Source organism: Diceros bicornis, chromosome 15 (assembly GCF_020826845.1).
Source record: "Diceros bicornis minor isolate mBicDic1 chromosome 15, mDicBic1.mat.cur, whole genome shotgun sequence".
Taxonomy (NCBI): domain Eukaryota; kingdom Metazoa; phylum Chordata; class Mammalia; order Perissodactyla; family Rhinocerotidae; genus Diceros; species Diceros bicornis.
Window position 1 is genome coordinate 25,317,189 of NC_080754.1, and position 23,615 is coordinate 25,340,803.

The following is a 23,615-nucleotide window of genomic DNA, read 5'->3' on the forward strand; positions in this document are numbered from 1 at the left end:
ATAGATTGCCACTTGATGGTGCAAATCAGACCAGTTGCAGCAAAGCCTGTGGTGCTCTCTCTTTGTTTTGAGGGAAACTTACAAATGGTAACACCAAGGAAAAGTCAGATCTGGTGCAAGAAAAATGAAGATTCTGAGGCAGGTTTCCTGACCCCAATTTGAGAAGCCTTGGGGTCCTCCGTCATCTTTGCTTCTTGGCAGTCCCAAACCGTGATTCTGCAGCACTTCCCCACCCCTAAACACGCAGCACTTCCTATAATGACAGTATTTCTAGATTTTGTTGTACACACACACACACATATGCACTTGCTATTGTGATGTTTAAATAGCCAGTATTTGGCCCTGTCATAGCTGCAAAGCCCCTTAGTAGACATAAAACCTACTAAAAAAAGAAGACGTCAATCTTCTCTGATATGCAGTAGTCTTTTTAGTACAATTTTTTTTTCAAAGAATCATATAGTGAGCTTGCTAAAAATGCAGATTTCTTTTTGGCTTCCACTCCAGTCCTAGAAAATCATAATCTCTGGGAGATGGGGCCCCAGGAACCTGCATTTTTGACAAGTTCCACGGGTGATTTATGTGCATATTAAAGTTAGAGAACTGTTGTTCAGTGGAGATCTGTAAGTATAAAATAGTCACTCCCTAAAATAAAGCATCACAAGTTTTGAAAGACAGTCGCCTTCCAGCATGACAGTATAAGGAGCTCTGCAGACCTATTCTCCAGTGAAACTGGTAAAAATTATTTAAAAACAACCATTTAAAGTCTCTGAAAATGGTCCTAAGTGCATAGAGCAGATGGTGAAACATTTATTCAAGAAAATCTACTAAAACTCGACAAGAACAGTGAGTCTATGTGTTTGAACCAAGACTCCCTCTCTCCCATCCCAGCTCAGTGAGATGGAAACTCCACTCCAGACTGGTGCAACCAAGAACACAGGGTCCCCTTTCCCCTCACCTCCCAGTTGAAGGACTATCTTCCCAGATGGGGCAGTTTTTATCCTGCCCCAAGCTGCCTGTTGCTGAAGCTAAGTTCTGGGTGAGTGTGGCCAAGAGGTGGAGATTCCTTCTTCTGCCTAGCCCCTACTCATGGAACAAAGGCCATACCATGGTGCAACACTGCTGAGAATTCTAGGGCCCCAAGTGCCCTTGCTCCAGCTCCTAAGCAGAGGTTCCATGCTGGGAGAGGCAAGCCAAAAAGGCCTGAGGCTACTCACCCCCCTCTGCTGAGTGTTCAGCACCGAAAGTGGGGGTGTCACTCAGGGAAGCACACCATTTTCCCTAACGCCAACTCCAGAGCCACGGCTCAGAGATTTTGCCTGGGGATAGAAACAAACTGTAAAACAGAGAGCTCCAAACCTTTTTCCAAAGAAACTGACTTTATTTGCACTATAGAGTGGAGAAGTTCAAGCCAACAGCACTCTCAAAGGAGGAGGTTCTGGTGAGAGGCAATTGGGAGAAGATTGGTAGAGTCACTGGAGATATAGGATAAATGGTAGGTGGGCTAGTTTGCCAGAGAGAACTAGGTAAAGAGACCTTCTGGGGCCAGAAAAAATCTCAAGTACTGACCTCAGGAACTATCCCTTCAAAGGAATCTGAATTTGATTGGTAGGTCTGTGGAGTGATTTTATGTCCCAGGACATTTTGAAAGCGATAGAGTAATCAGTTGGCAATTAGTGGAATTTAACAACTGGGTGTTGTTAGGGAGAGGGGAAAGTTAGAGAGAGCACTGCCAAGACTACTGCCATCCCAGGGTAACTGTGGGCGTTCCCAAGGCTTCCCCCACTGAGGAGCAACATCAGAGGTTTCCCACTGTGGGGGCTGAGGTGGAAATAGACTTCATTAAAATAATCCAGCCAGTCACTAAACAAATAAGCAAGCAAATAACAATAGCAAGCTCCAGAATTGGGGGACTATTACCCAGAGTTGCCACAATATATTATCTAAAATGTCCATTTTCCAGCAAAAAATTATAAAACATGCAAAGAAACAGAAATGTATGACCAGGAAAAAAAAAAAAAAAGAATAAAAGCATACAATGGGAAAAGCAGGCAACAGAAAATGCCTGAGAACAACCAGATGTCAGATTTAACAAAGACTTCAAAGTAGCCATTATAAATATGTTAAAAAAAAAACAAAAAACTAAACTAAAACTGAAGGAAACCATGATTGAAGAAACAAAGGAAGGTATGATGATAATATCTCGTCAGACAGAGAATATCAGTAAAGAGATAGAAATTATAAAAAAGAACCAAAAGAAAATTCTGGAGTTGGAAAATACAATCACTGAAATGAAAAATTCACTAGAGAAGCTCAGTGGTAGATTCGAATTGGCAGAAGAAAGAAATAGCAACCTTGAAGATAGATCAATAGAAATTATGCAATCTGAAGAATAGAGGGAAAAACAATGAGGAAAAATGAACAGAGCCTTAGAAATATGTGGGATACTGTTAGATGTACCATCATATGCATAAAGGGAGTACCAGAAGGAGAAGAGAGAAAGGAACAGAAAAAATATTAAAAGAAATAATGGCTGAAGTCTTCCCAAATTTATTGAAAAACATTAATCTACACAGCCGGAAAGCTCAAGGATGTTGAAGTAAGATAAACACAAAGAGATCCACAAACAGATGCATTGTAGTAAAAATACTGACAGCCAAAGACAGGGAGAAAATCTTGAAAGCAGCAAGAGAAAAGTAACTTGTCACAAGAGAATCCCAATAAAATTAATAAGCCGATTTCTCATCAGAAACAATGGAGCCCAGAAGGAAGTAGAATAATGTATTCAAAGTGTTCAAAGGAAAAAAACTGTCAATCAAGAATTCTATATCCACCAAACCTATCTTTCAAAAGTGAAGGTGAGATAAAGATATTCCCAAATAACAAATACTGAGAAAATGTGTTGCTAGCAGACATACCTTATGAGAAATAATAAAGGAAGTTCTTTGGGATGAAAATAAGTGACTGCAGACAATAATTTTAATCCACATGAAAAGACAAAGAGCACCAGTAAAGGTAATTATGTAACAATAAAAGACAACATGAGTGCAAATTTCTTCTTTCTTCTCATAACTGATTTAAAAATCCGCTGTATAAAATAATATGTATATAATGTACTATTGGACCTATAACATATAGAAATGTAATATATTTGCCAGTAACAGCACAAAGGAGGTGAGTGAGAGCAAAGCTATGTTGGGCTAAGGAAATTACTCCAGGTGGTGACTTGAATCCACAGGAACAAATGAAAAGATCCAGAAATAATAAATAAGTTAATATAACAAAATCTATAAACATATACTTACCCTGCTTTCTTGTCTCACTTCTTTAAAAGACATAAAATTATAAAAAGTGATAATTATAAACAAGCTAATGTTGGCTTTATAACATTTTTGGACATAATATGTATATTATGTATATACATATTATACATATATATATGTATAATATGTATATTTTTCCCCGCAAAAAATGGGGAAAGAAAATAAAGCTATATAAGAGTAACATTTTTATATCTCACTGGAATTAAGTTAGTATACATCTGAAACTGAATCTGATAGGTTAAAATGTTCATGGTAAGCCCTAGAGCAACAGCTAAGAAAATAACTCAAAAAATATAGTGAAAAAAATCAGTAAAGATATTAAAATGCTACATTATAAAATATTCATGTAATGCAAAAGAAAGCAGTGTAGGATTAATAGAGGTAAACAAAAAGACATATAACATATAGAAAAAAAGTAAAATGGTAGACATAAATCCAGCTATATCAATAATATTAAATATGAAAGGATTAAACAATCTAATCAAAGGTGGAGATTGTCAGACTGATTTAAAAAACAAGATCCAACTATATACTGTCTACAGGAGAAACACTTAAGATTCAAAAATTATAATAGATTGAAAGTAAAAGAATGAAAAAAGGTGTATTATACAAATAGCAACCACGAGAAAGCCAGAATGGCTACACTAATAACAGACTTTTAGAGTTTAAAACAAAAAAATGTTACTGGAGAAAAAGAAAAACTTTTTTTTTTTTCCTGAGGAAGATTAGCTCCAAGCTAACATCTGTTGCCAGTGTTCCTCTACTTCATATGTGGGTTGCCACCACAGCATGGCTGATGAGTGGGGTAAGTCCACACCCAGGATCCAAACCTGTGAACCTGGGTCGCTGAAGTAGAACTCGCTGAACTTAACCACTATGCCATGGGGCCAGCTCCCTAAAGAGGAACATTTTGTAATGATAAAAGGGTCACTTCATGAGGAAGATATAACAATTATAAACGTATATGTACCTAATAGCAGAACACCAAAATACATGAAGCAAAAACTGACGGAAATGAAAGGAGAAATACAATTCAACAATAAGAGTTAGAGACTTCAGTACCCCACTTTTAATAATAGATAGAACAACTAAGCAGAAGATCAACAAGAAAATAGAAGACTTGAACAAAGAAATAGAAGACTATAAACCAAATTGACCTAACAGACATCTATGAAACACTCTACCCAACAGGAGCAGACTGATTCTTCTCAAGGGCACATGAAACATTGTCCAGAATAGACCATATGCTAGGCCATAAGAAAAAAGTCTCAAATTAATAACCTAACCTTCCACCTTAAGGCACGGGAAAAAGAAGAGCAAACTAAACCTAAAACAAACAGAAGGAAAGAGATAATAAAGATTAGAGTGGAAATTAATGAATTAGAGAATAGAAAAACAATAGACAATAGCGAAAGGGTACAGAGTTTCTTTTTGAGATGATGAAAATCTTCCAAAATTACTGTGGTGCTGGTTGTACTTATCTGTATACTAAAATAGTATTATACTCAAAACCATTGAGTTGTATACTTTAAATAGTGAATTGTATGGTATGTGAATTATATCGCAGTAAAATTGTCAAAAAAAAGAAGAAGAAAAAGACAACTGGAGAGAGAGTGTTATGTAAGTCGGTTCCCACTAGCTTTAAGGTATAACCTTCTTAATGGTTAAAGAGAGGGACCATGGCAGAGTGTGGACACCAACCCTGGTGGTGTTAGGATAGCTGAGACAGGAGGACCTGGGTGCACCACTCAGCATTCACTCATTGGTGTATTCAACAAACTTTTACTGTTTATATTCTCTGTGCCTTTTGCTAGACACTGAGAACAGCAAGATTCACAAGACCCGAAGCTGTCTTCAAGGAGCTTGAAATTTAGCCATCCACAAATTCATGTACCTAATGCAAAAAGAATTTTGCCCACTAGGATATAAGCTCCTAAGGGCAGAGCTTTGTCTGTTTCATTCACACCTGCATCCCCAGGACCTGTGACAAGGCCTGGCACCTAGTAGGTGCCTAATAAATGCTTCTTGGATGAATAAGGGCATTAAGCATGCCACAGCATCTGGAGCAGAGTTTGGGCAGCAAGGACGCAGAACTGGTAAGGCAGGGCCTTCTCTTCTGAGGGAGCTATATAGGACGTGACTCCAGCAGAAACTCAATCACTGGAAAGAAGGTGATTGGGAGCGATGGTTTCCATCAGGGGTGGGCCTGGGAACAAGGATGCTTACGAGGTCCCCAGGTGATGTATACTCAAGTCCAGAAACTACTGGACTAGATGATATTTCAAGTTCCACCTGACCTCAAGCATCTTTGTTTCTGAGGTTCTAATCCTAAGGATGGAAGTAAAGCCACTAAATGTGTCCCTCCCTGACAAGAAGGAGTGTGATCCAGTGTTTGCTGTTAACACTGGGATTCCTAAGGCAGGCCTTCTAGGGAAACCTGCACTTGTAAGATACTGCATCTATCACCAGCCGGACCTATTCTTACTAATCAAGTTGAACAGTATGCAGTGTGTGTATCTCCACAAACAGCCTTTTGGGTGGAATGTCCCTTTTCTTCCAACTCAGGGGGAGGATCAGATTTTATTTTCTGATCTGCTCAGAAGCCATTTATGATCCTTGGTCTTGGCACCATTGTCAGCATTAAACTTGTCCTAAGGAAAGAGGAGAGTGCTTTGAATTAAGCCCTGTGAAGCTAGTGCATGTGTCTAAGATAGCAGTCCTTCACCCTGGCTGCCCACAAGTGGCCTGGGGAGCTTTGAAAAAACATCACAATTGGTCTCCACTGCCCTAGACTCTGCAAACTGTGCTGGGGTGGAGCCCAGGAAATCTGTACAAGGTTGAGAACCAGATTGAGAATCACTGGTCCAGGGTGAAGAGAATAAGCCAACTGACAATTGCCCTGGGGTCAAACTCTAAAGCCATCAGATAATTAGCCCGTGGAATTGGAGGTGAGGATTTCCCTTCAAGGGTAGGAGTATCCAGGGAGAGAGTATCTGTCTTTACTCCCTGCTCCTTGCTCTCCACCAGAACCTTTCCAGGGGCCCCACTTTCCTTAACCCACTGGTCTCTCATCAGCCACATTTTGGGGATTTGCTCCTATTCAAACAAGAAACAGAGGGAAGCTCCTTGATTTAGGCAGAGGCTTTGTCAGCATCACTCTGGTGCACAATGCTGGCTCGCTTCACCTGCTGCCCAGTCACCTGGCCCGGGTCTCTTCTAGAAGGCTTCTCTGAGCTGATCTGTGGGGCTGGGCTAACCACTCAGATTCCTGACTCATGACTGTCACTGGCCTGGTTCAGCCTTCCCTCTTGATCACACACCCCCCTCCAGGCCAGAGATTTTCTTCCTCTTCTCCCTAATCCTGATTCTGTGCCCAGAACCCTGCCACCTCTTTTCTGGTTTTGATTCACTGCTCTCTGGGGCCTCTGTCAGCAGGTTCCTTGCCCTCAGGTTATTTCCTGTGACCTCTTGGTGTGTACTCCTGAGCCTTGTTGCTCAGTTTAGTCACACACTTTTACACACTCACATGCAGCCAGTGCCTGCTCTCTGCCAGGTCTGCAGCTGCTAAGGAGTTAATTTGTCTGAAATTCAGCCAAAGCTGACTCATGCCTCTTCTTTGAGGTCTCCTGGAGCCGAATGAAAGGCATGAAATGGCCTGTGAAACCTAGCACGTCAGATGAGATAATGTCCACAAAAGGGCTTAAACTGTAAAGCACGAGACAAATATGAAGTATTGATCATCATAAGCAGCAGCAACGTTGCATATGCCATTCTGGGGCATGGGTGGTGGGCGGCCAGGAGTACCAGAGGAGGGACAGAAACTGATCAAGGAGGTACAGGCGAGACGTTTACAAATCAGGGCATTCGAGAACTGAGAGGTCAGGACCAGGTAGGCAGATAGGAAAGGAGCAGTACAAAAAGCAGAGTGCACAACATAGCCAGAGGCCCAAAAATGAGGAAGAGCTAAAGGGTTTCCATCAGCAAGTCCTTTTGGCTCTATCTTCAAACTATATCCAGAATCTGGCCACTTGTCACCACCTTCACGGCCACCCCTCTGGCCAAGCTACCATCAGCTCCTCCCTGGTCTCCCTGCCTCCACCTTTGTTCCCTTACAGTCCACTCTCAACACAACAGCCCCAGTGAGCCTCCCAGGTACATCACATTTTGCCCCTCCTCCACTCAGAATGCTGTAATGTCTTCCTGTCCTTCTCAGGATAGAAGCTGAAGTCCCTTCCCATGGCGTATGAGCCTCCATGTCGCCTGGGCTCCAGTTACCTCTCAAGTCTCAGCCACTACCACCTACTCATCTGCTCCAGTCACTCTAGGCTTCTTGCTGTTTCTTGAACCCACCACGGTCATTCCTGCCTTGTGGTCCTTGCCCCTGCTGTTCCCTCTACCTGGAGCCTCTTCTTGCCAATAGCCACATGTTTCACTCTCTCACATTCAGGGCTATGCTCACATGTCACCCCTGACTTCATTTTAAGTAGCGCTTCCCAGCCCCATCATGCTCTATCCTTTTCCCAGCTGTGTTTTATACAGTATTGAAATAAGAATTGTATAGTAAATATTATTAATTTGTCTGACTCTTCTACCAAGATGTGAGCTCCATGAGCATAGGAATTTTGTCTGTCTTGTTCCCTGCTTGCACAGTGCCTTGCGTTGTTGAATGAATGGTTGAATAAACAGATAGGATAGCAGGTTTAAGACTTCAACAATAGGGCAAATATCCATTAAAGGGGCAAAGAATTGCCTTAACTCTGAGCTTTCCTGTGGTTCTGTGGAGACAGGGACCTGTTCCCCAGGATGACTGGCTTTGGGTTTACAGGTGGAGATTATTGGTCCAAGGAGGGAGAGGGCAAGAGAAGTGCCAGGTACCTGCCCATTCTGGAGCTGGGCTATTCTGGGAATTCTAAGGGCAAGACAAGGGCACCAACGGGGAGGCTTCAGAGGTGTAGAAATTTTTATTGAATTCTCTCTCCAGGGGCCCAGTTTCTCTGGGATATAAGTCTTTGAATCTTTGGGAGAAATTTCTCTTCATCATCTCCCCTGTGCCTTGAGGGCCAGCCTTGGCCAGGCCACCTGCTTTCACATTCATGGCCAAGTAAAACAGCATGGTGGGAAGGAGCATGGGCACCAGGTGCTGACCGTGGCTCTGTATTTCCTTCCTAGTTGTGTTATCATAGGCAAGTTATTTCAGTTTCTTAGAGCCACACCGTTGCGTCTGTAAATGGGGAATAATGAATGTGCCTTTCCCAGGGATGTTGTAAGGATGAGATGGGATCATGCATTTTAGGCACAACATTTGGAACAGTGCAATGCTTGGCAAGTGTTCAGCTATTATTGTTGTCAGGGTCAGGAGTGCTAGAAGAAATAGTTTTCCTTATTCAAGGCCGCCCCTCAGAGTTACATCTACAGAGCTTCTCAAACTTGAATGTGCGTGTATATCACTTGGGACAATCTTGTTAAAATGCAGATTCTGATTCAGAAGGTTGGGAAGGAGCCTGAGATTCTGCATGTCTAACAGCTCTCAGGTTGTGCTGATGCCACAGACCAAGCTGTGAATAGCCAGGTCCTACAAGAGAAAGGGCTGGGGGATAAAATACTGGTGAATGTATTTCCCTGGAGTCTTAGAGCCTCTGCCTCCGATCTTAAAGGCAGCCTGAAATTACTGCATCCTAAGCCAGAAGAGCTGCACTGTTCCCAACCACTTTCCCCCCCTGGTGTCTCTGCATCTGATTCCAGCTGTACCCACCCCCACCTACCATTTCAGTTCTGCAACGACGCCTCAGACAAAGACACCCTCTCCAAAGCAGTCAGTCAGAGCTGAGAAAGGAGAGAGAGAAGGGCTTCTCTTTTATTTAAATCTGCTTCTGGGTTTCCTTGGCCCTCGGACATATGGCCAGGCGCTTGTTTTCATGGCTGCTTAATGGTTTGTAAAGCAATTGCTGGAGGAAACATTGCTACAGCAAGCCAGGCGAGAGGGACAGAGGGATTCACGGGCCAATGTTAGCTTTGCTGAGCTGAGCACTGGGGCTGCTCCAGCTCCTTTCCTCTCTCCATCCAACAATGACAGATGGCTTCCACATGGTTTGACCTACTGTTTGGCCAGACATGACCAGATAGTCATCCATCAGCTGCCCTGTTTGGCCCCCTAGAGGGCATCCTGTGGTTTGTGGGAGGCAGAAGTTGGAGGTTTCATTTAGAGCTCATCACATCTCATAGCTGTTGTAGGAGTTTCAAGCATGGACGGTTCTTATCCCAGATGTTACTATCCCAATGTCCATATGTTTTGAGGTAGGATCAGCAGGTTTACATGGTAATGTTAAACTAATTAATCATAAGCTGATGCTTTAACAGCTTCAGGATCCAAAGTGGGTTTGATACTAACAAAGATGTGAACAATACATATGGTATTATTAAACTGGAAAAAGGAGATGAGGTTCAGCTTTTTCCATTGCTTTGGCACAGTCTCTTGATTTTCTTGATATCAAACGTGACTCACGAAGCCTCTGAAAGCTGTATGGGAAAATTTCCAAATACTTCTCATGGCTCTCTTTGAGCGTGACAAAACAAAAACTTAAATTAATATAAGCTGCAGGGCATAAGAAGGTAGCTATAAGCAGAGGGGTCATGCAGACTAGGAATCCGGAGGCCTGGGTCTAGTCCCAATTTGCCTCTCTCTTTGTGACTTTGAACACACCACCTGATTGATTTAACAAGTTTTTAAACACCTACTAGATGGATTCAAGAAATGTCTAGGTTTTTTTTTTTTTTTTTTAACTGTAAAATGAGATTGTTACATGAACTTGGCTCCTAAAAAACTTTATTTATTTATTTATTTTTTGTGAGGAAGATCAGCCCTGAGCTAACATCCCTGCTAATCCTCCTCTTTTTGCTGAGGAAGACCGGCTCTGAGCTAACATCTATTGCCAATCCTCCTCCTTTTTTTTTTTTCCCAAAGCCCCAGTAGATAGTTGCATGTCACAGTTGCACATCCTTCTAGTTGCTCTAAAAAACTTTAAATAAAGTATGTTTATATTCCTTTCCTTATTAAAGCACTATTTGCTCATTAAAACTTGCCTGTTTCACTGGTAGTAAATTGTGCTTTACTTTAAAAAAACCTTTACTAAAGTAAAAAGGGATGGGGAAATCTGAGTAATTACAGCTTCATGGAATGCAACCTGACCAAATCTATTAAAATTAAAGATACATTAAAATAATTTTAAAAACTGAAAAATATTTAAAATACTAAATCTATTAAAATTAAAAATATTCCACAACCCCTAGCATTATCTGTAGAGGAAAAAGAAAAAACAAAAGCTAGAAACAACCTTTGTGTCTCAATAAAAAGAATGAGTTTGATAAAAGTAGAATATTGAACATAAATTCTCTCTTAACTCCATCACTTGTGGACATCTCATGTTTTGATGTATTAACATCAATGGGGAGAGAAGCGGCTGAGGGATGAAAAACTGTATATTTTCTCTGTATAGTTTTAAGAACATTTTTATTAATTAAAACTATTACAAATACATGTATGCCAAAATTATTTTTTTAACAATCTTCTCTATACCCAAGAGAATTGAGTTGAGAAAAAGACCCCAAAGGAAAGCTGCCCCCACCATGCATATCTGGGTCAAAATAAGCATTCAATGACTGATAACGTTTGGGTGTGCACCCCTGGTGTGCATAATGTTTTTCTCAGCTGAGGCTGTACTGCTTAGATGTTTTGTGTATAGCGTTTTGGTTTAACGTCCAGTTTTCCTTTGACCCGAAAGGTTTTTCTGAGTACTTTGGCCCTTGGCCTGTTGTTTGCCTGGCCTCCCTTTCTTAAGTTTTGGGTTTGGAGAGTCAAGGGCTTCTCTAGAGAACTGAGCCCGTTTCAGGAAAGGCCCCTACGTGGTAGTTGCACCTCACATCTTGTGGTGATCTGACAGATCACAGCTTCCATGTTCATGATAGTAATCTACAAGCTGTAGCCCCTTTAACTGGAATGGAGCTGAGAACCCCGTATTTGGGACTCATTCTTCGCAGAGATGAAACAGCTCTTCAGTGACTCCCCTCTGCCTCTCTGGAGGTGAAGATGAGAAACATTGCCCCTGAACGTCAAAGTCAGGGGCCCCCACGCCTGGCCTGGGGAGGAGGCTTCTGCCACCTTTTGCAAGATGGTCAGTGATAAGGAGAAGGATCTGTTCTCTTGTATGAGGACAAGACGTTCCCACTTCTGGGTGCTCTGGGAATGGCTAAACATGCCAAGGCAGTGGAGATGCCTTAAGAAGGCTGTCCCCGATAACAAAGACCTCTATTTTTCCAACTTAAGGTATGGAAGGACACAGTGTTCAAAGAGCATGGCTCACAGAGTGAGTCACTGGCTGATTCTGATTGCCTGATCTCTCCGGGTCAAGGAAAGACCTGCGGACAATTCAGGGCCCCAGACCCTTGAATCCTAGGGGAAGGGCATCTGCCAGCAGAGGGAGTGTGGTGTGCAGGGCAGTGGCCTGACAAGCAGCTAGGGCAGCTGTGACGAGTGTAGGGCTGGGCACATGTGGCAGGCTTCTATGGAAAGGGACTCTTCTCCAGGAATAGTAGAGGACATTGTGGCATGCTCTGTGAAATACAGTGAGACTTTGTACTCTTGTTGGAATATTTGCCTCATGTTGAAGTAATTGATAGATTTTTCTTTGTGTTATGCTTTTTACTAATATTTTGGTTTGGTTTGCACTTAATTTGGAGAGTTAACACCAGTCTGCTGGAACTGGATGAAGGAAAAGATATGACATTTGTGGAGCTATCGGTTATATGCCAGGCAACTGACTGGATGCTTTCTGTTATCTCGTGTAACCACAGGGGAGAGTTTCTGATTCAGGATGGGGACCTATGACCACAAGAGTATAAAATTCACCCTGCTTTTAGGAGTGAAGTGAATGGGATGCAAATAACACACATACTCAGCTATGATTTGCTCTTGACAATCAGCCTCTGACATAGAGCTTAAGTTTCCAAAATGATAGCTTCCATCAAATGATATTTCTAGAAGAACCAGTATCTCTTTCAGAGTGTACCACATAAGAAACCTCCCTTAAGGAGACAATTTAGCTGGATTTTTTAATGGAAAGTTATCACTATCTTGCAAGCAACTTTGCATATTTTTGTAGCCAGTACAGACAGCCAGGAACCAGCATCAAAATGAGAACTTCATCAAGATTCTGCCAAGTAGTTCTTTCCAGAGAATGACTCTGCTCCATTGATTTCAGTTAATCACAGCAGGAGGCAAGGCCTCAGGAGAAGGGGCCGTCCATCCAATGATCTCCAATTAATTAATGAAATGAGAAAACAGAGAATTTTGTAGGCAACAAAAGTGGAGGCAGGGTGTAAATTTAAAGGGTTTTTGAGTTAGTGAGATTTTGCTGGAATTTAGTTATTTTTTCCATTTGTAACCAAAATGATGGGAAGAGAGCTTTTGAGGGGAGGTGGGATGGGGTGGATGATGCAAACCATTCTGCAGGCACGTTGTGTTCTGTAAGGTAGATTGTATTTACATCTTGGACTATGTGATACTTTGGATAATGATAATAATAATAGCAGCAGCACATATGAGGGAAATTTAAATTATAAAGCAGTTTTGAGGTAAGGGTTTAAGAAGACATTCATTATTAGTCATGTTATTAACTTCCAACCAGGGAAGTTCGTTAGTCTAGGCAGCCCCCCTCAGGGGAAGGAGCTGAAGAGGAAGGCAGAAGGGAGCAGCTGGCCCTTGGCCACCCAGCTCCGGCCGTGGCCCTCACATGACAGGGCAGAGGGCAGAGCCAGGATGAGGGGCTGAGGCACAGCTATGTACCTCTAGGGTAGGCAGCTGGGTTATGTGTACCTCTGGGCTAGGCAGCCCTGCTGTCTCTGTTCTCACACCATGCACACTTCCGCTCACCAGCCCTTTAGCATGCAGAGCAGTCTTAAAAATATAAGTCAGATCATTTCACTCTTTTGTTTGAAACCTTCCCAATGCTCATGGACACTTGAAAGCTTTGAATTACCCTTGTTTCTTCAGTTTATGCCTTACCTCCTCCCTAGAAGGGGGTCTGGAGAGGGGAATAGATATAGTCAGTATTCCCCCAGGCACTGAAAATAAGACAGAAGAAAACTGTGACATCCTGACTTCTCTCTACATTCAATCTGGGTGCCTCCATAGACAGAGAATGCACTAGAGGCCTGGGTTATATGGAACCACTGCTTACTCGGAAATGGAACGTCTGAGGTCATTTCGTTCAACTCCCCCATTTTACAGATAAGGAAACTGAGGCACAGAGGAGTCGAGTGACATCCCAATTGAGTACCAGAGCTGGACCGTAACTCGTGTTTCCTGACTCCTGGCCCAGTGACTTTGATGCCCTTGACTGATGGACAACTCTGCAGATGGAAGGGCATTTAAGGCTGGCAGGGAAGAATGGCAGAGCCAGGCAGATGGGAGGGTAGTGAGGGGACAGCTGGTAGGAAATGGAAAGGCCGTAATGAGTCAAAATATCCGTTCTTGCTGATCACATCCCCAGACCAAACATGACGCCCAAATGCTCGTTGACAGAGTCGTAAACAGCAACAGGGAAGAACCATGTGGATGGATTGACGAAAGGCCATGACATGTCATCTGTGCCAACGGCTAAGCACCCCTATTTATTCAGACTCTTAATCCAGCTCTTTAACCTTGCTCTTTCCTTTTAAGTCATTTGAGACCTTCTCTGTCATTCCTCGCTTTTCATTTCGTTTGTGGCTGCAGTTTAGAGTCAATCTGCTCATTGGTCTCAGATTTTTGGCTGATGGAAAATAAAGAAGATGATGATGATGAACTTGGGCAATGTGACTTGCCTGCAGTGTTTTGCTGTTCCAACAAGGGGCTGTAGAGAAGAAGAATGAGCAAATTCATGAGTCAACATTATATTTATCCCTCTATTGTGAGGAATACTGCCTCTGCTTCTTTCGTGAAGCATAATCGTTTGTTAGTTTTAGTAAGACGTTTCTCTGCCCACTGATAAGGAAACAAAAAGGCATTTACTGTGCTGGTCTCTAGAATGTGAAATGTAAGCTGTGGTCTTTTTTTGTTTGTTTGTTTTTAGCTTTCATTTATGATCACAGGCTTAAGGGTAGACGGGTGCCTTGGAGGACCGCCAGCCTCACCACCCACTTCTGTGCAGGAAGCCCCTTCCCGACATCCCTGCCAGTGGTTCAGATCCCTTCCCCCGGCATCCCCACAGCGAGTTGCCTCTACCTCTGTCAAAACACTTACTTCATTTTGCTTTAAATTACAGTTATTTGAGGACTTTTCTTAAATCTCTGTGAGACCCTGAGGGCAGGAATTCTGTCTCGTTCCTCTTTGATCTCCCACAGCCCCCAACACAGAGCTTGGCCCACTCTCCATAAATATATGAATGAGTGACAAGGTGTTAACAACCTCCAGAGGCAGCCACAGTCAGACATCTCTAATAGCTGGAAAGTTCTTCCTGAAAGTGAGCAGAAATATGCTTCCCTGTGTTCCCTGTGGGGAGACAATGTAAAGGTCGTGATGACAAAGGGCTGGGCATCCATAAGATGTCCATGAGGGACAGGCTAGTGCCCTGCTCTTGTTGCTTTTCTTGCTTCCCATCTGGCCAAAGCATACAAGGTCTTTCCCAGGACAGGAAAACCCAACAACCCTAGATATATCTGGACAAATGTGTATGGGAGGGGAAGGTTTCCAGGATTTGAATCCAATTTGGAAGAGCAGCTATATTAGACGCTGTCAACATCCCACCTGTATCCCCTCAGCTCACCCTGAGGATCATCTGCAGATGGTTCCCATATACAATGACAGCTTCCTGCGTTTCTCTGCCCATGGTCACTCTCTGACCTGGGGAGTGTGCTTGGCCTGTGTGTAGGTCAGGCTGGAAATGCCCAGGAGTTACTCCAGGAGGGACCTTCAACATGAGCCGTGAGGCTTGGTGAGTACCCTAGATTCCTCACCTCCCAGAGGGATAGCTCAGTGATGTGTTCTACACGGTCTCTCAAAAGGTCTCGAAGGGATGGCCCCCCCACTGCTCATGCAGTAACCCACCAGTGAACACATCTTTTCTTCATTTTTCTCCCTTTCCTCTTTGACTTCCTCACTCTCTCACCCTGCTTCCTGGGATCACACCCAAGTAAACGATTTGCCCCAAATCGTTGTCTCAGGGTCTGCTTTAGGGGGAACCCAAACAATGACACAAAGCTGGAAATTTGGGAGAATCTAAATGTTATTCCCTTAGAAGACAGAACTATTAAAATCAGTACATGCCGTTTTTTTTCCTCTTCTATGCCTTTATTTCTAAGTGCAGAGTTGTTTTTTCTGTCTGTTCTATAAATAGAGTTTAATTTTAAGTAGAATTTATGTCATAACTCAGAAAACAGGGCTGATAATGATTCCTAAATCTTTGCATGATAGTTATTTCAAATAATAAGAGTCAGTAATATTCTAGCTCTGTTAAAGAAATGTATTGTGTTGGAAAGATCTCACGCCAGACTAAAGAAAGAGATTACGCGTGGGGGCGTTAGACATCAGGATGGATTTGTGTTCAAGCACTTCACTTAACCTTTTAAACTTCCACGGAGACCTTTTACGTGAAGAGAGACCTTATCAACCTGGCTCAGGCTTGAGATGGAGTGCTTGAGGGCTTGGACAGCAAAGATGAATGGGGACCATGAGGGAAGAGGGAAAGAAAAATAAAGACCCTTCATTAAACTTACCCAATATTAATGAACTACTCCTGAGCTAATAGAACCAAGAGAAAATGCTGTCACTGAAGAATATTTATTATCATTTAGGAAGATTTGTAACAAAGAACGAAGGTGTGCAAGCCACCTGCCGCCCTAGTCCTTCTTCGGGCAGACGTTGTGTGATTCAGAACAGTTCCCTGTGGGTGCCACAATATTACTTGATTGTTTTGACACCTCAGACAATTAGTAGGAGGTAGCAGTTAAAAATAACCATGCTCACTGCTGTCTTATGTTTGTGGGGTTTTTCTTTTGTCTTGTTCCTTCCTGGAGGGTTTTCTGCTGGCCTTGTAGGAAACAACACACATGTCATGAATTTTTAATTGGCAAAGATGCAAAGATGGGGATGAATCTAAACAAAACACAAGAGGAAAGGAGTCGGCAGGGCCAGGAGAGCCCCACCGATGCCTTTTAGGGGTACCCACAGCTGCCTTTTTGGGGTCAGGTGGAGAAATTTTCGTAAGTCAGGTAGGGATGAGAAAGGGCTCCACGGGTCTTATTTTTAGCTTGGAAAAATGTGGCTTCAAATGCTCTTTTTATTTAACCGTGACCGATGACCAGTGCCCCAGCTCTTTTGGTGGGGGGTGGGGCGGGGACAGCAAAGTCTTCACTTGGTGATAGGAAAATGTGCAGTTATTGTGTGACATGTGTCCTTTGCCCTCTTTGATGAGCACCACTGCCCTGTTGTAGGTGGCAGTAATTCCCTGGGTACAGCTCTGTCCTGAGCAAGAGAGTGCCTTTGCCTCCTCCAGCTTTTGTCCTAGTCTGAGCCATTGCTTCCAGAGAGTAACTCTTGGAAGTACCATGCTGTCACCTTGGCATGAGCTCTTAAGATGATTGTGAGGATTACTAAGGGAGTCCACATAAAGTGACTGCATTCATGTGCATTAATAGCTGGCACAAAAACTATGCTGGTCCCCAGAATGAAAGGTCTCAGTTACTGTACCTGCTATCTGTTGAAATTTTATTTTGGAGACAAGGACTTCCCTTGGGCCAAAAATGATACCCTAGTGTGGCCTATACCAGCCTCTCTCATACTTTTTGTTTTGGGTAGCCCCCTTCCCCAAATACTCACCCAACCCAGAAGGGCTCAGTGGCCTTTTCAGCCTGCCCCACTAAGCACTCCCTCTCCTTTGCTTCCCAGAATGCCTATGTCAACATCAACCGCATCATGTCTGTGGCTTCCCGCCTCTCTGAGGCTGGCCATTATGCCTCGCAGCAAATCAAGCAGATTTCCACACAGCTGGACCAGGAGTGGAAGAGCTTCGCAGCTGCCCTGGATGAACGCAGCACCATCCTCGCCATGTCTGCGGTGTTCCACCAGAAGGCTGAGCAGGTGAGGCCAAGGGAGCTGCTGTGGCTGCTGTTGGTGGGCAGAGTGGATGGGCAGGGGACGGGCAGGATGGGAGTGTGTATACTTTCTGTAGAGAGCCTCTCCTCTTTTTGAAACACTAAAGACCCTGCTGAGTAGTTGCAGCAGTAACCCATGTTCTACCACTTTCCTGGCCCCTGTGTACACAAAGAAACACTGGTAACTCTTGGTGTCTTTGTTTAACATCCAAACAAGAAGGAACCCAGAGCCTGTTTACATTCTGCTTGGTAGTTTATTGTTGTGTGTGCGTGTGTGTATTGACTGTCTGCTTAGTTTGCATTCCCTGAGCGTAGACCAAAGGGGGGAAACTAAACTGATCATTGAGTGCTGAGAGCAGGGGGAAGCTAATTTTACACGAAGCATTTGCTATGGATAATAATAATGTAATAATAATACAATGGATAGAAATAATAATAATTTGTTGCCATTTGTTTACTGGTATTGGCCAGTGACGTAACTAACTCATTTTACAGAGAGGAGTGTTGAAGCTCAGAGAGATTAAGTGACTGCCTAAGATCCAGTGGTTGGAGCTGCTCTAACCAGATCATGAAGAGCTGATTGTTAAACATTCAGTCATTTTGTGAGCTGGTTGTTAAACACAGCCATTACTTAAAACTAAATTACATAAATTTGCATTAAATATGTTATATTAAAAACAAAGGTAATAAATACTCAAAACTCATCATTCCCAATTATTTTACTACATTTTATTGTTATCTATGTTCTTGAGGTTATTTATATCTGTTTATCTCTATGGTGCAGATACTATACAGTGTGTGCTACTGATCGTCTCTTCCCAGCGCCACATTCTGTGATGTCACATGGGTAGCTTGAAATAGACCAAGGTAGACAGTTTACACCATGGAAATCAGCAAATGCTACAAACCAGGGCCTGATTTATTGTTTCTTTGATTGTCTTAGAGTCTTAAGAAAATGAGGGAGAAAATATTATAAATGCAGACTAAATTTAAAAATATGTCCTGTCTGTAGCTGTTACATTGTGAATAGCACACAAAATTGAGGAAATATTCTTCTGATATTCAAAAGCTATTATTCCATTCAGCAAGGAAGTCACTCACATCACTGATGGACAAGTAATGTTCTGACATAGGTCTTCAGGTATTTTTCGCTTTTGTGTTGGAACTATATAAGTTTGTCATTTGCAGACAAAAGCATCCTGTGAGAATCAACTGCCCATATGGAATTTATAATAAGGAGCATTGTATATGTTATTATTCTTTGTAAATTATGTGCTACACATCTTTTATATCAGTAAAGTTTATGATATACTTATGTCTGTGTACATGTATATACATGTATATACATACATACATGTACACGTGCACATATATACATATATAGGTTAGTTATTAAATATTTAATAACTAACACGCCGCTGTGAAAATCACACAATTACTCTATGGGCAGCTTGGATTTCCATTCAGGTATGTCTAACATTAAAGCCTGTGGTCTTAACGTCTAAATTTCTTCTTTTGTATGACATTTGGGTAGCTTATAGATAGTGGAGAGTCAGACACAAGATCACACCTTAAATCTCTCCATCTGTTACCTACCTAATATGGAAGGCAGTGTGGGATAATTGAAAGAGTCTAGGCTTTGAGGGCATACACCTGTAGGTTCTAATCATTCGCTCTTAGGCAAGTCACCTCGCCATTCTGAAATTGTTTCCTCATCTCTAATGTGGGGATAGTCATAAATCTCACAGCACTGTTATAAGGATTAAAGATGGAGCATGTAAGTTTCCAAGTGTGCTTTTTAAATGGTAGACATTACTACCGTAGGTATTTGTTCAACATACTATCCTGGCATCTGTATTTCCTCGACCCGTGTCTGTTTCCGCCTGAGACCTTCCCAAAGACTGAAATACTGTGTCATAAGTCAAGAGAAGCCCTACATATTGAGAGGATTCTAGGCGCCTCTTTTTTTTTAAGGATGATCTTGGCAGTGATTGATGGTGACGGGTTCATTCTTAGGACTGTGAGAATATTCATGTCTAATCTCTTGTTCTTTCTTCAACCCAGTCACTTGCACACTTCATTCAAGGTTCATCAAGATTGTCAAGAGAGACTCAATGGTTCCTTCTCTATCTCTTTCTCTTTCTCTCCTTGAGTTGACCATTTTGTGGGATGTACTATAGGACTCTTGTTAGAGTATTACAGAGAAGTCCCAAGGGCCTTGAAGAGGTGCTCCCCTCATGATTGACACATGAATGTCAAGTTGCTTTCAGGTTCCTCTGTAAAATGGTTATTGGTGGAGCAAAGAAGCTTCTGAGATGTTAGTAAGTACATGCAATCTGATACTGGATGGCACCCAGCACTCTTCCAGAATTGTTAAGAGATGGCCTAATGTGATAAAATCATACAGAGTGAAAAATCAACCACAACAGCCAACAGGCCAGGGACTGAAAGCTGACAATGACACCAAGACTAGAACTCAAGCAGTTGCAGAAGCTGGAGGAGTCAAATTTTATTGATGTTTCCTGACTTGGATTAGTTTGAATCAGAAGCAATTTTATTTGTATCTATTTTTTAATGCAATTTCCTCAGGTATTACCAGTCCTTCAAGGAAACTCATAAACCATGCTTCTTTATAGCTGGGGAAGAAAACATACCAAACAATGGATTCAAGGATATTTTTTTCAATGCATTTATTTAGGCAGCTCTTTATTGTCCTCATATGGGCTGTTCTAGGCAATGAGATAAAAAGGTATTTAGGCAATTAATTTAAATGGAGCTGTGCACCCAGGCGAGAGGAGTCACAGACAGAACCACTCCAGACTGTTGAGTGAAGAATTATTTGCATTTTAGAGGTATATTTTTCCACCCAATAAATCTGAGTGATTTCAGTTAGCTCACCCTTTGAGCATGGAGACCCACAGTCTTCCACAGTTGTTAATTTTAATTTTTAAATAATTTAATATCTGTCAAGATCTATATCTATATATCACATCCCAGGAGCACTGCCACTGTAGGCACAGTACAGCCTGTCCCCCTAAGCTGCCCCTCCCCTCACCCACCGCTAAGGCTACTCACCCAACAGTGGGGTTCTTGTTGAGTGTTAATCCCCATCCCCTGTGGGAATGGTCTCTGCAAGTTCCCTGGGATGCCTGATGGTCCTGGATGAGGCATTCTTTGCTCATCTTCACAACTCACTGTACACACTATAAAGTATGCGTGTGGAAACATCCCATTACATAACATGCAGCCCTTCACATGTGCCCATGAGTGTGCACGGGACAAGAAGCTTAAATGTATACATGTAGTGAGCTGTTTCCACACCTGTATTTTATAGTGAATGTGTAGATATAACCTGTTGAACATGCAGATGGCTCCCATCCCCACCAGTTTCATAACAGTCATCTTCGTTTGTGGAAACCACGCTTTCTAAACAGGTACTGGGTCTGACTACTTACATGGAGTTAGTATTTTCAGAGTTAAAGAGAGAACTCCACCCTCTGCAGTGGTCTCTGAAGGCTTCCCGAGGTCCTGATGCTTCTTCCCAAGGTATCTGACCATCTCTACATAACCTGCCCATTGCCCACCCCCAGTGCTCCCATACTGACCTGGCTGGTATCTCCTTCCAGTTCCTGTCAGGAGTGGACGCCTGGTGCAAGATGTGCAGCGAAGGTGGCCTGCCATCTGAAATGCAGGACCTGGAGCTGGCGATCCATCACCACCAGTCCTTGTATGAGCAGGTGACCCAGGCCTACACGGAGGTGAGAACAGAGCAGGACACCCAAGAGTCCTGGGTGTGTGTGCATATGGATGGGTGGCAAGAGTATTGGCCTGTACACTGTGAAGTAGCCTGGGTTGGACTAAAAATAAGAGAGGCCATTTTTCTCTCTTTGGAGACATCTTTGAGATCCTTGACCTGTGAATGATAGTGTCTCCTGCCGGGCAGCAGAAAAAATGTGGCCAGCAGCAGGTGCTACCTTGGTGCGTGCACACACACACACACACCCCTACACCTACCTCACCCTGTATGTGAAGATCGGACTCTCTTCTCCGGGGGAGGAATATAAGAAAGCAGCACAGTGCTCCTCTTGAGTTTGCTTTCTGGCTGGTGCATGGGCATGTTCATACTAGCCCGACTGCCCCTTTTATGAAGGAGCTCATCAAAAACTACTAATTTTCTCACTAGAAGGTCCAGAGGAATATACACCATGGGGTGGAGATAGTGTTTGCAGGAGTGAGAAGCTGCCATGGAAATGAAGGACAAACTAAAAGACTCTTCCACTGAAAAATCAAAGGCCAAGGGCATGGTACAAAGTTAAGAAGGGGAAGAAACTTCTTGACATTCCTTCAAGCTGAAAGGAAAGGGCCTATAGGTGCATCTGTGTGGACACACACAAGTAAGTAGTTCACTAACTGGCAAGAATGCTGAGGGAGGAGTCTGAGGGATGTAAAGAGACAGATGGGCTGATTAAGGAAGCTGGACGAGGAGGGGAGAGTGAATTCACATCCGGCCCATGGTTTCCTCTGGGGCCAATTAGAACAGTGTTCCTCAAAGTGGGTTCCTGGACCACCTGCTGCAGACTCACCTGAGGTGCTTTTTAGAGGCGCAGATTCCTGGGTTCCACACCAGACTGAATCAGAGTGTCAAGAAGTGGGACCTGGAATCTACATTTTAATAAATATTACCCCAGGTGAGTTTGGTGCATGTTGAAATCAAAGAACCAATGGGTGAGAGTAAGGATTTTTGCCACAGTCAAAGCTGAGTTTGAATCCTGGCTCCCCTACTTACTAGCTATGTGACTTCAGGCAAGTTACTTAACCACTCTAAGCCTCAGTTTTTTCTTCTGAGAAATGAAGGTGATAACACTTACCTGCAGTTTTAAGGGTTATAAAGATAATACCTGGGGCCGGCTCCGTGCCTTAGCGGTTGGGTGCACGTGCTCCGCTACTGGCTGCCCAGGTTCGGATCCCAGGCGCGGACCAACGCACTGCTTGTCCGGCCATGCTGAGGCAGCATCCCACATACAGCAACTAGAAGGATGTGCAACTATGACATACAACTATCTACTGGGGCTTAGGAGGAAAAAAATGGCGGAGGATTGGCAATAGATGTTAGCTCAGGGCCGGTCTTCCTCAATAAAAAGAGGAGGATTGGCATGAATGTTAGCTCAGGGCTGATCTTCCTCACACACAAAAAAAAAGAAAAAAAAAAAGATAAAACCTGTAAAGCACTTGGCCCAGTGCCTGACAGTAATCATTGCTGAAAAATGGTAACATGTTTGCGATTATAGGAGGCAGAGAGGAGGGCTTGTGAACCAAATCTGAGCTCATCGGATCCAAATGGCCCAAAGCTTTCTTTTATAACAGAATTGTGCTCTGTCCATGGGTCAAGAATCTCTAAATTTACTCCTTGTAAAATACTTCAGTAGAAAGTACAAATGAGATTGATATTATACTTACACATTTCACACTTGTGGGGGTGTGTGTAATTATATAGAGAGAGACAGTATTCTCCCAATTTATTCTCAGGCCCTAGTACTGTGGGATGTAAACGTACCCTCCAAGCCCACTTCCTAGGTCAGTGGGTTGCCCCTGCCTCCTACAGATGTGGACTGAGGCAGAGGACTGGAACTCATGTTGGCTTGGACTTCAGGACCTGGCCCTCCATCTGTAACCACCCCGCCCTGGACATAGCACAGGCCAAAAGACAGCATTTACTCAGAATTCCCTGAAGAGACTCACCTGGGTTTGACCATAGGGTATTTGTCTTATTCACGTCTCTGGAGGCCTTTACCTCTGTATTATTTATAATGTACTTCCTCTCCCCCTACCCTGGCAATTCATTGCGGGAGGCAGGCATGGTGGGATGGGGTAGGTAGTGGTGGTCACCTAAATTGGCCATATTCCTCCAGCCAGCGTTCCTCTCCTGTCTCAGCTGCACTCTCCACTGGCACTCCTCTTAATAACGCCCCAGCCCCACATGCATTTCTGTTGCCCCTTGAGCAAGGGGAGTAACAGCAGCCCCTGTGTTTCTGAACCCGCAGGCAAGCTATTATCAGGACGTGAACGTGGAGTGAGGGGAGGCTGTGAGCCCAGCAAACAACTCCCCATTCATTGTCGTCAGGCTGGAGGTGGGAGCACACCTCCTTCCTCATCTTGCTGGAAGGAAAAGAC

The 23,615-nt window shown here is 43.2% G+C and overlaps 1 protein-coding gene across 5 annotated transcripts in view; it reads left to right on the forward strand.

The window, feature by feature from the left end:
• The window catches only part of KALRN (kalirin RhoGEF kinase), a 633,650-nt gene that overhangs the window by 246,016 nt on the left and 364,019 nt on the right, over nt 1-23,615 (forward strand). For all 5 annotated transcript variants that reach the window (XM_058555948.1, XM_058555950.1, XM_058555937.1 and 2 more), the window contains exons 7-8: nt 17,239-17,430; nt 21,071-21,202. In XM_058555948.1, coding sequence (XP_058411931.1) covers nt 17,239-17,430; nt 21,071-21,202 — 324 coding nt within the window. The remainder of the gene's footprint in view (nt 1-17,238; nt 17,431-21,070; nt 21,203-23,615) is intronic.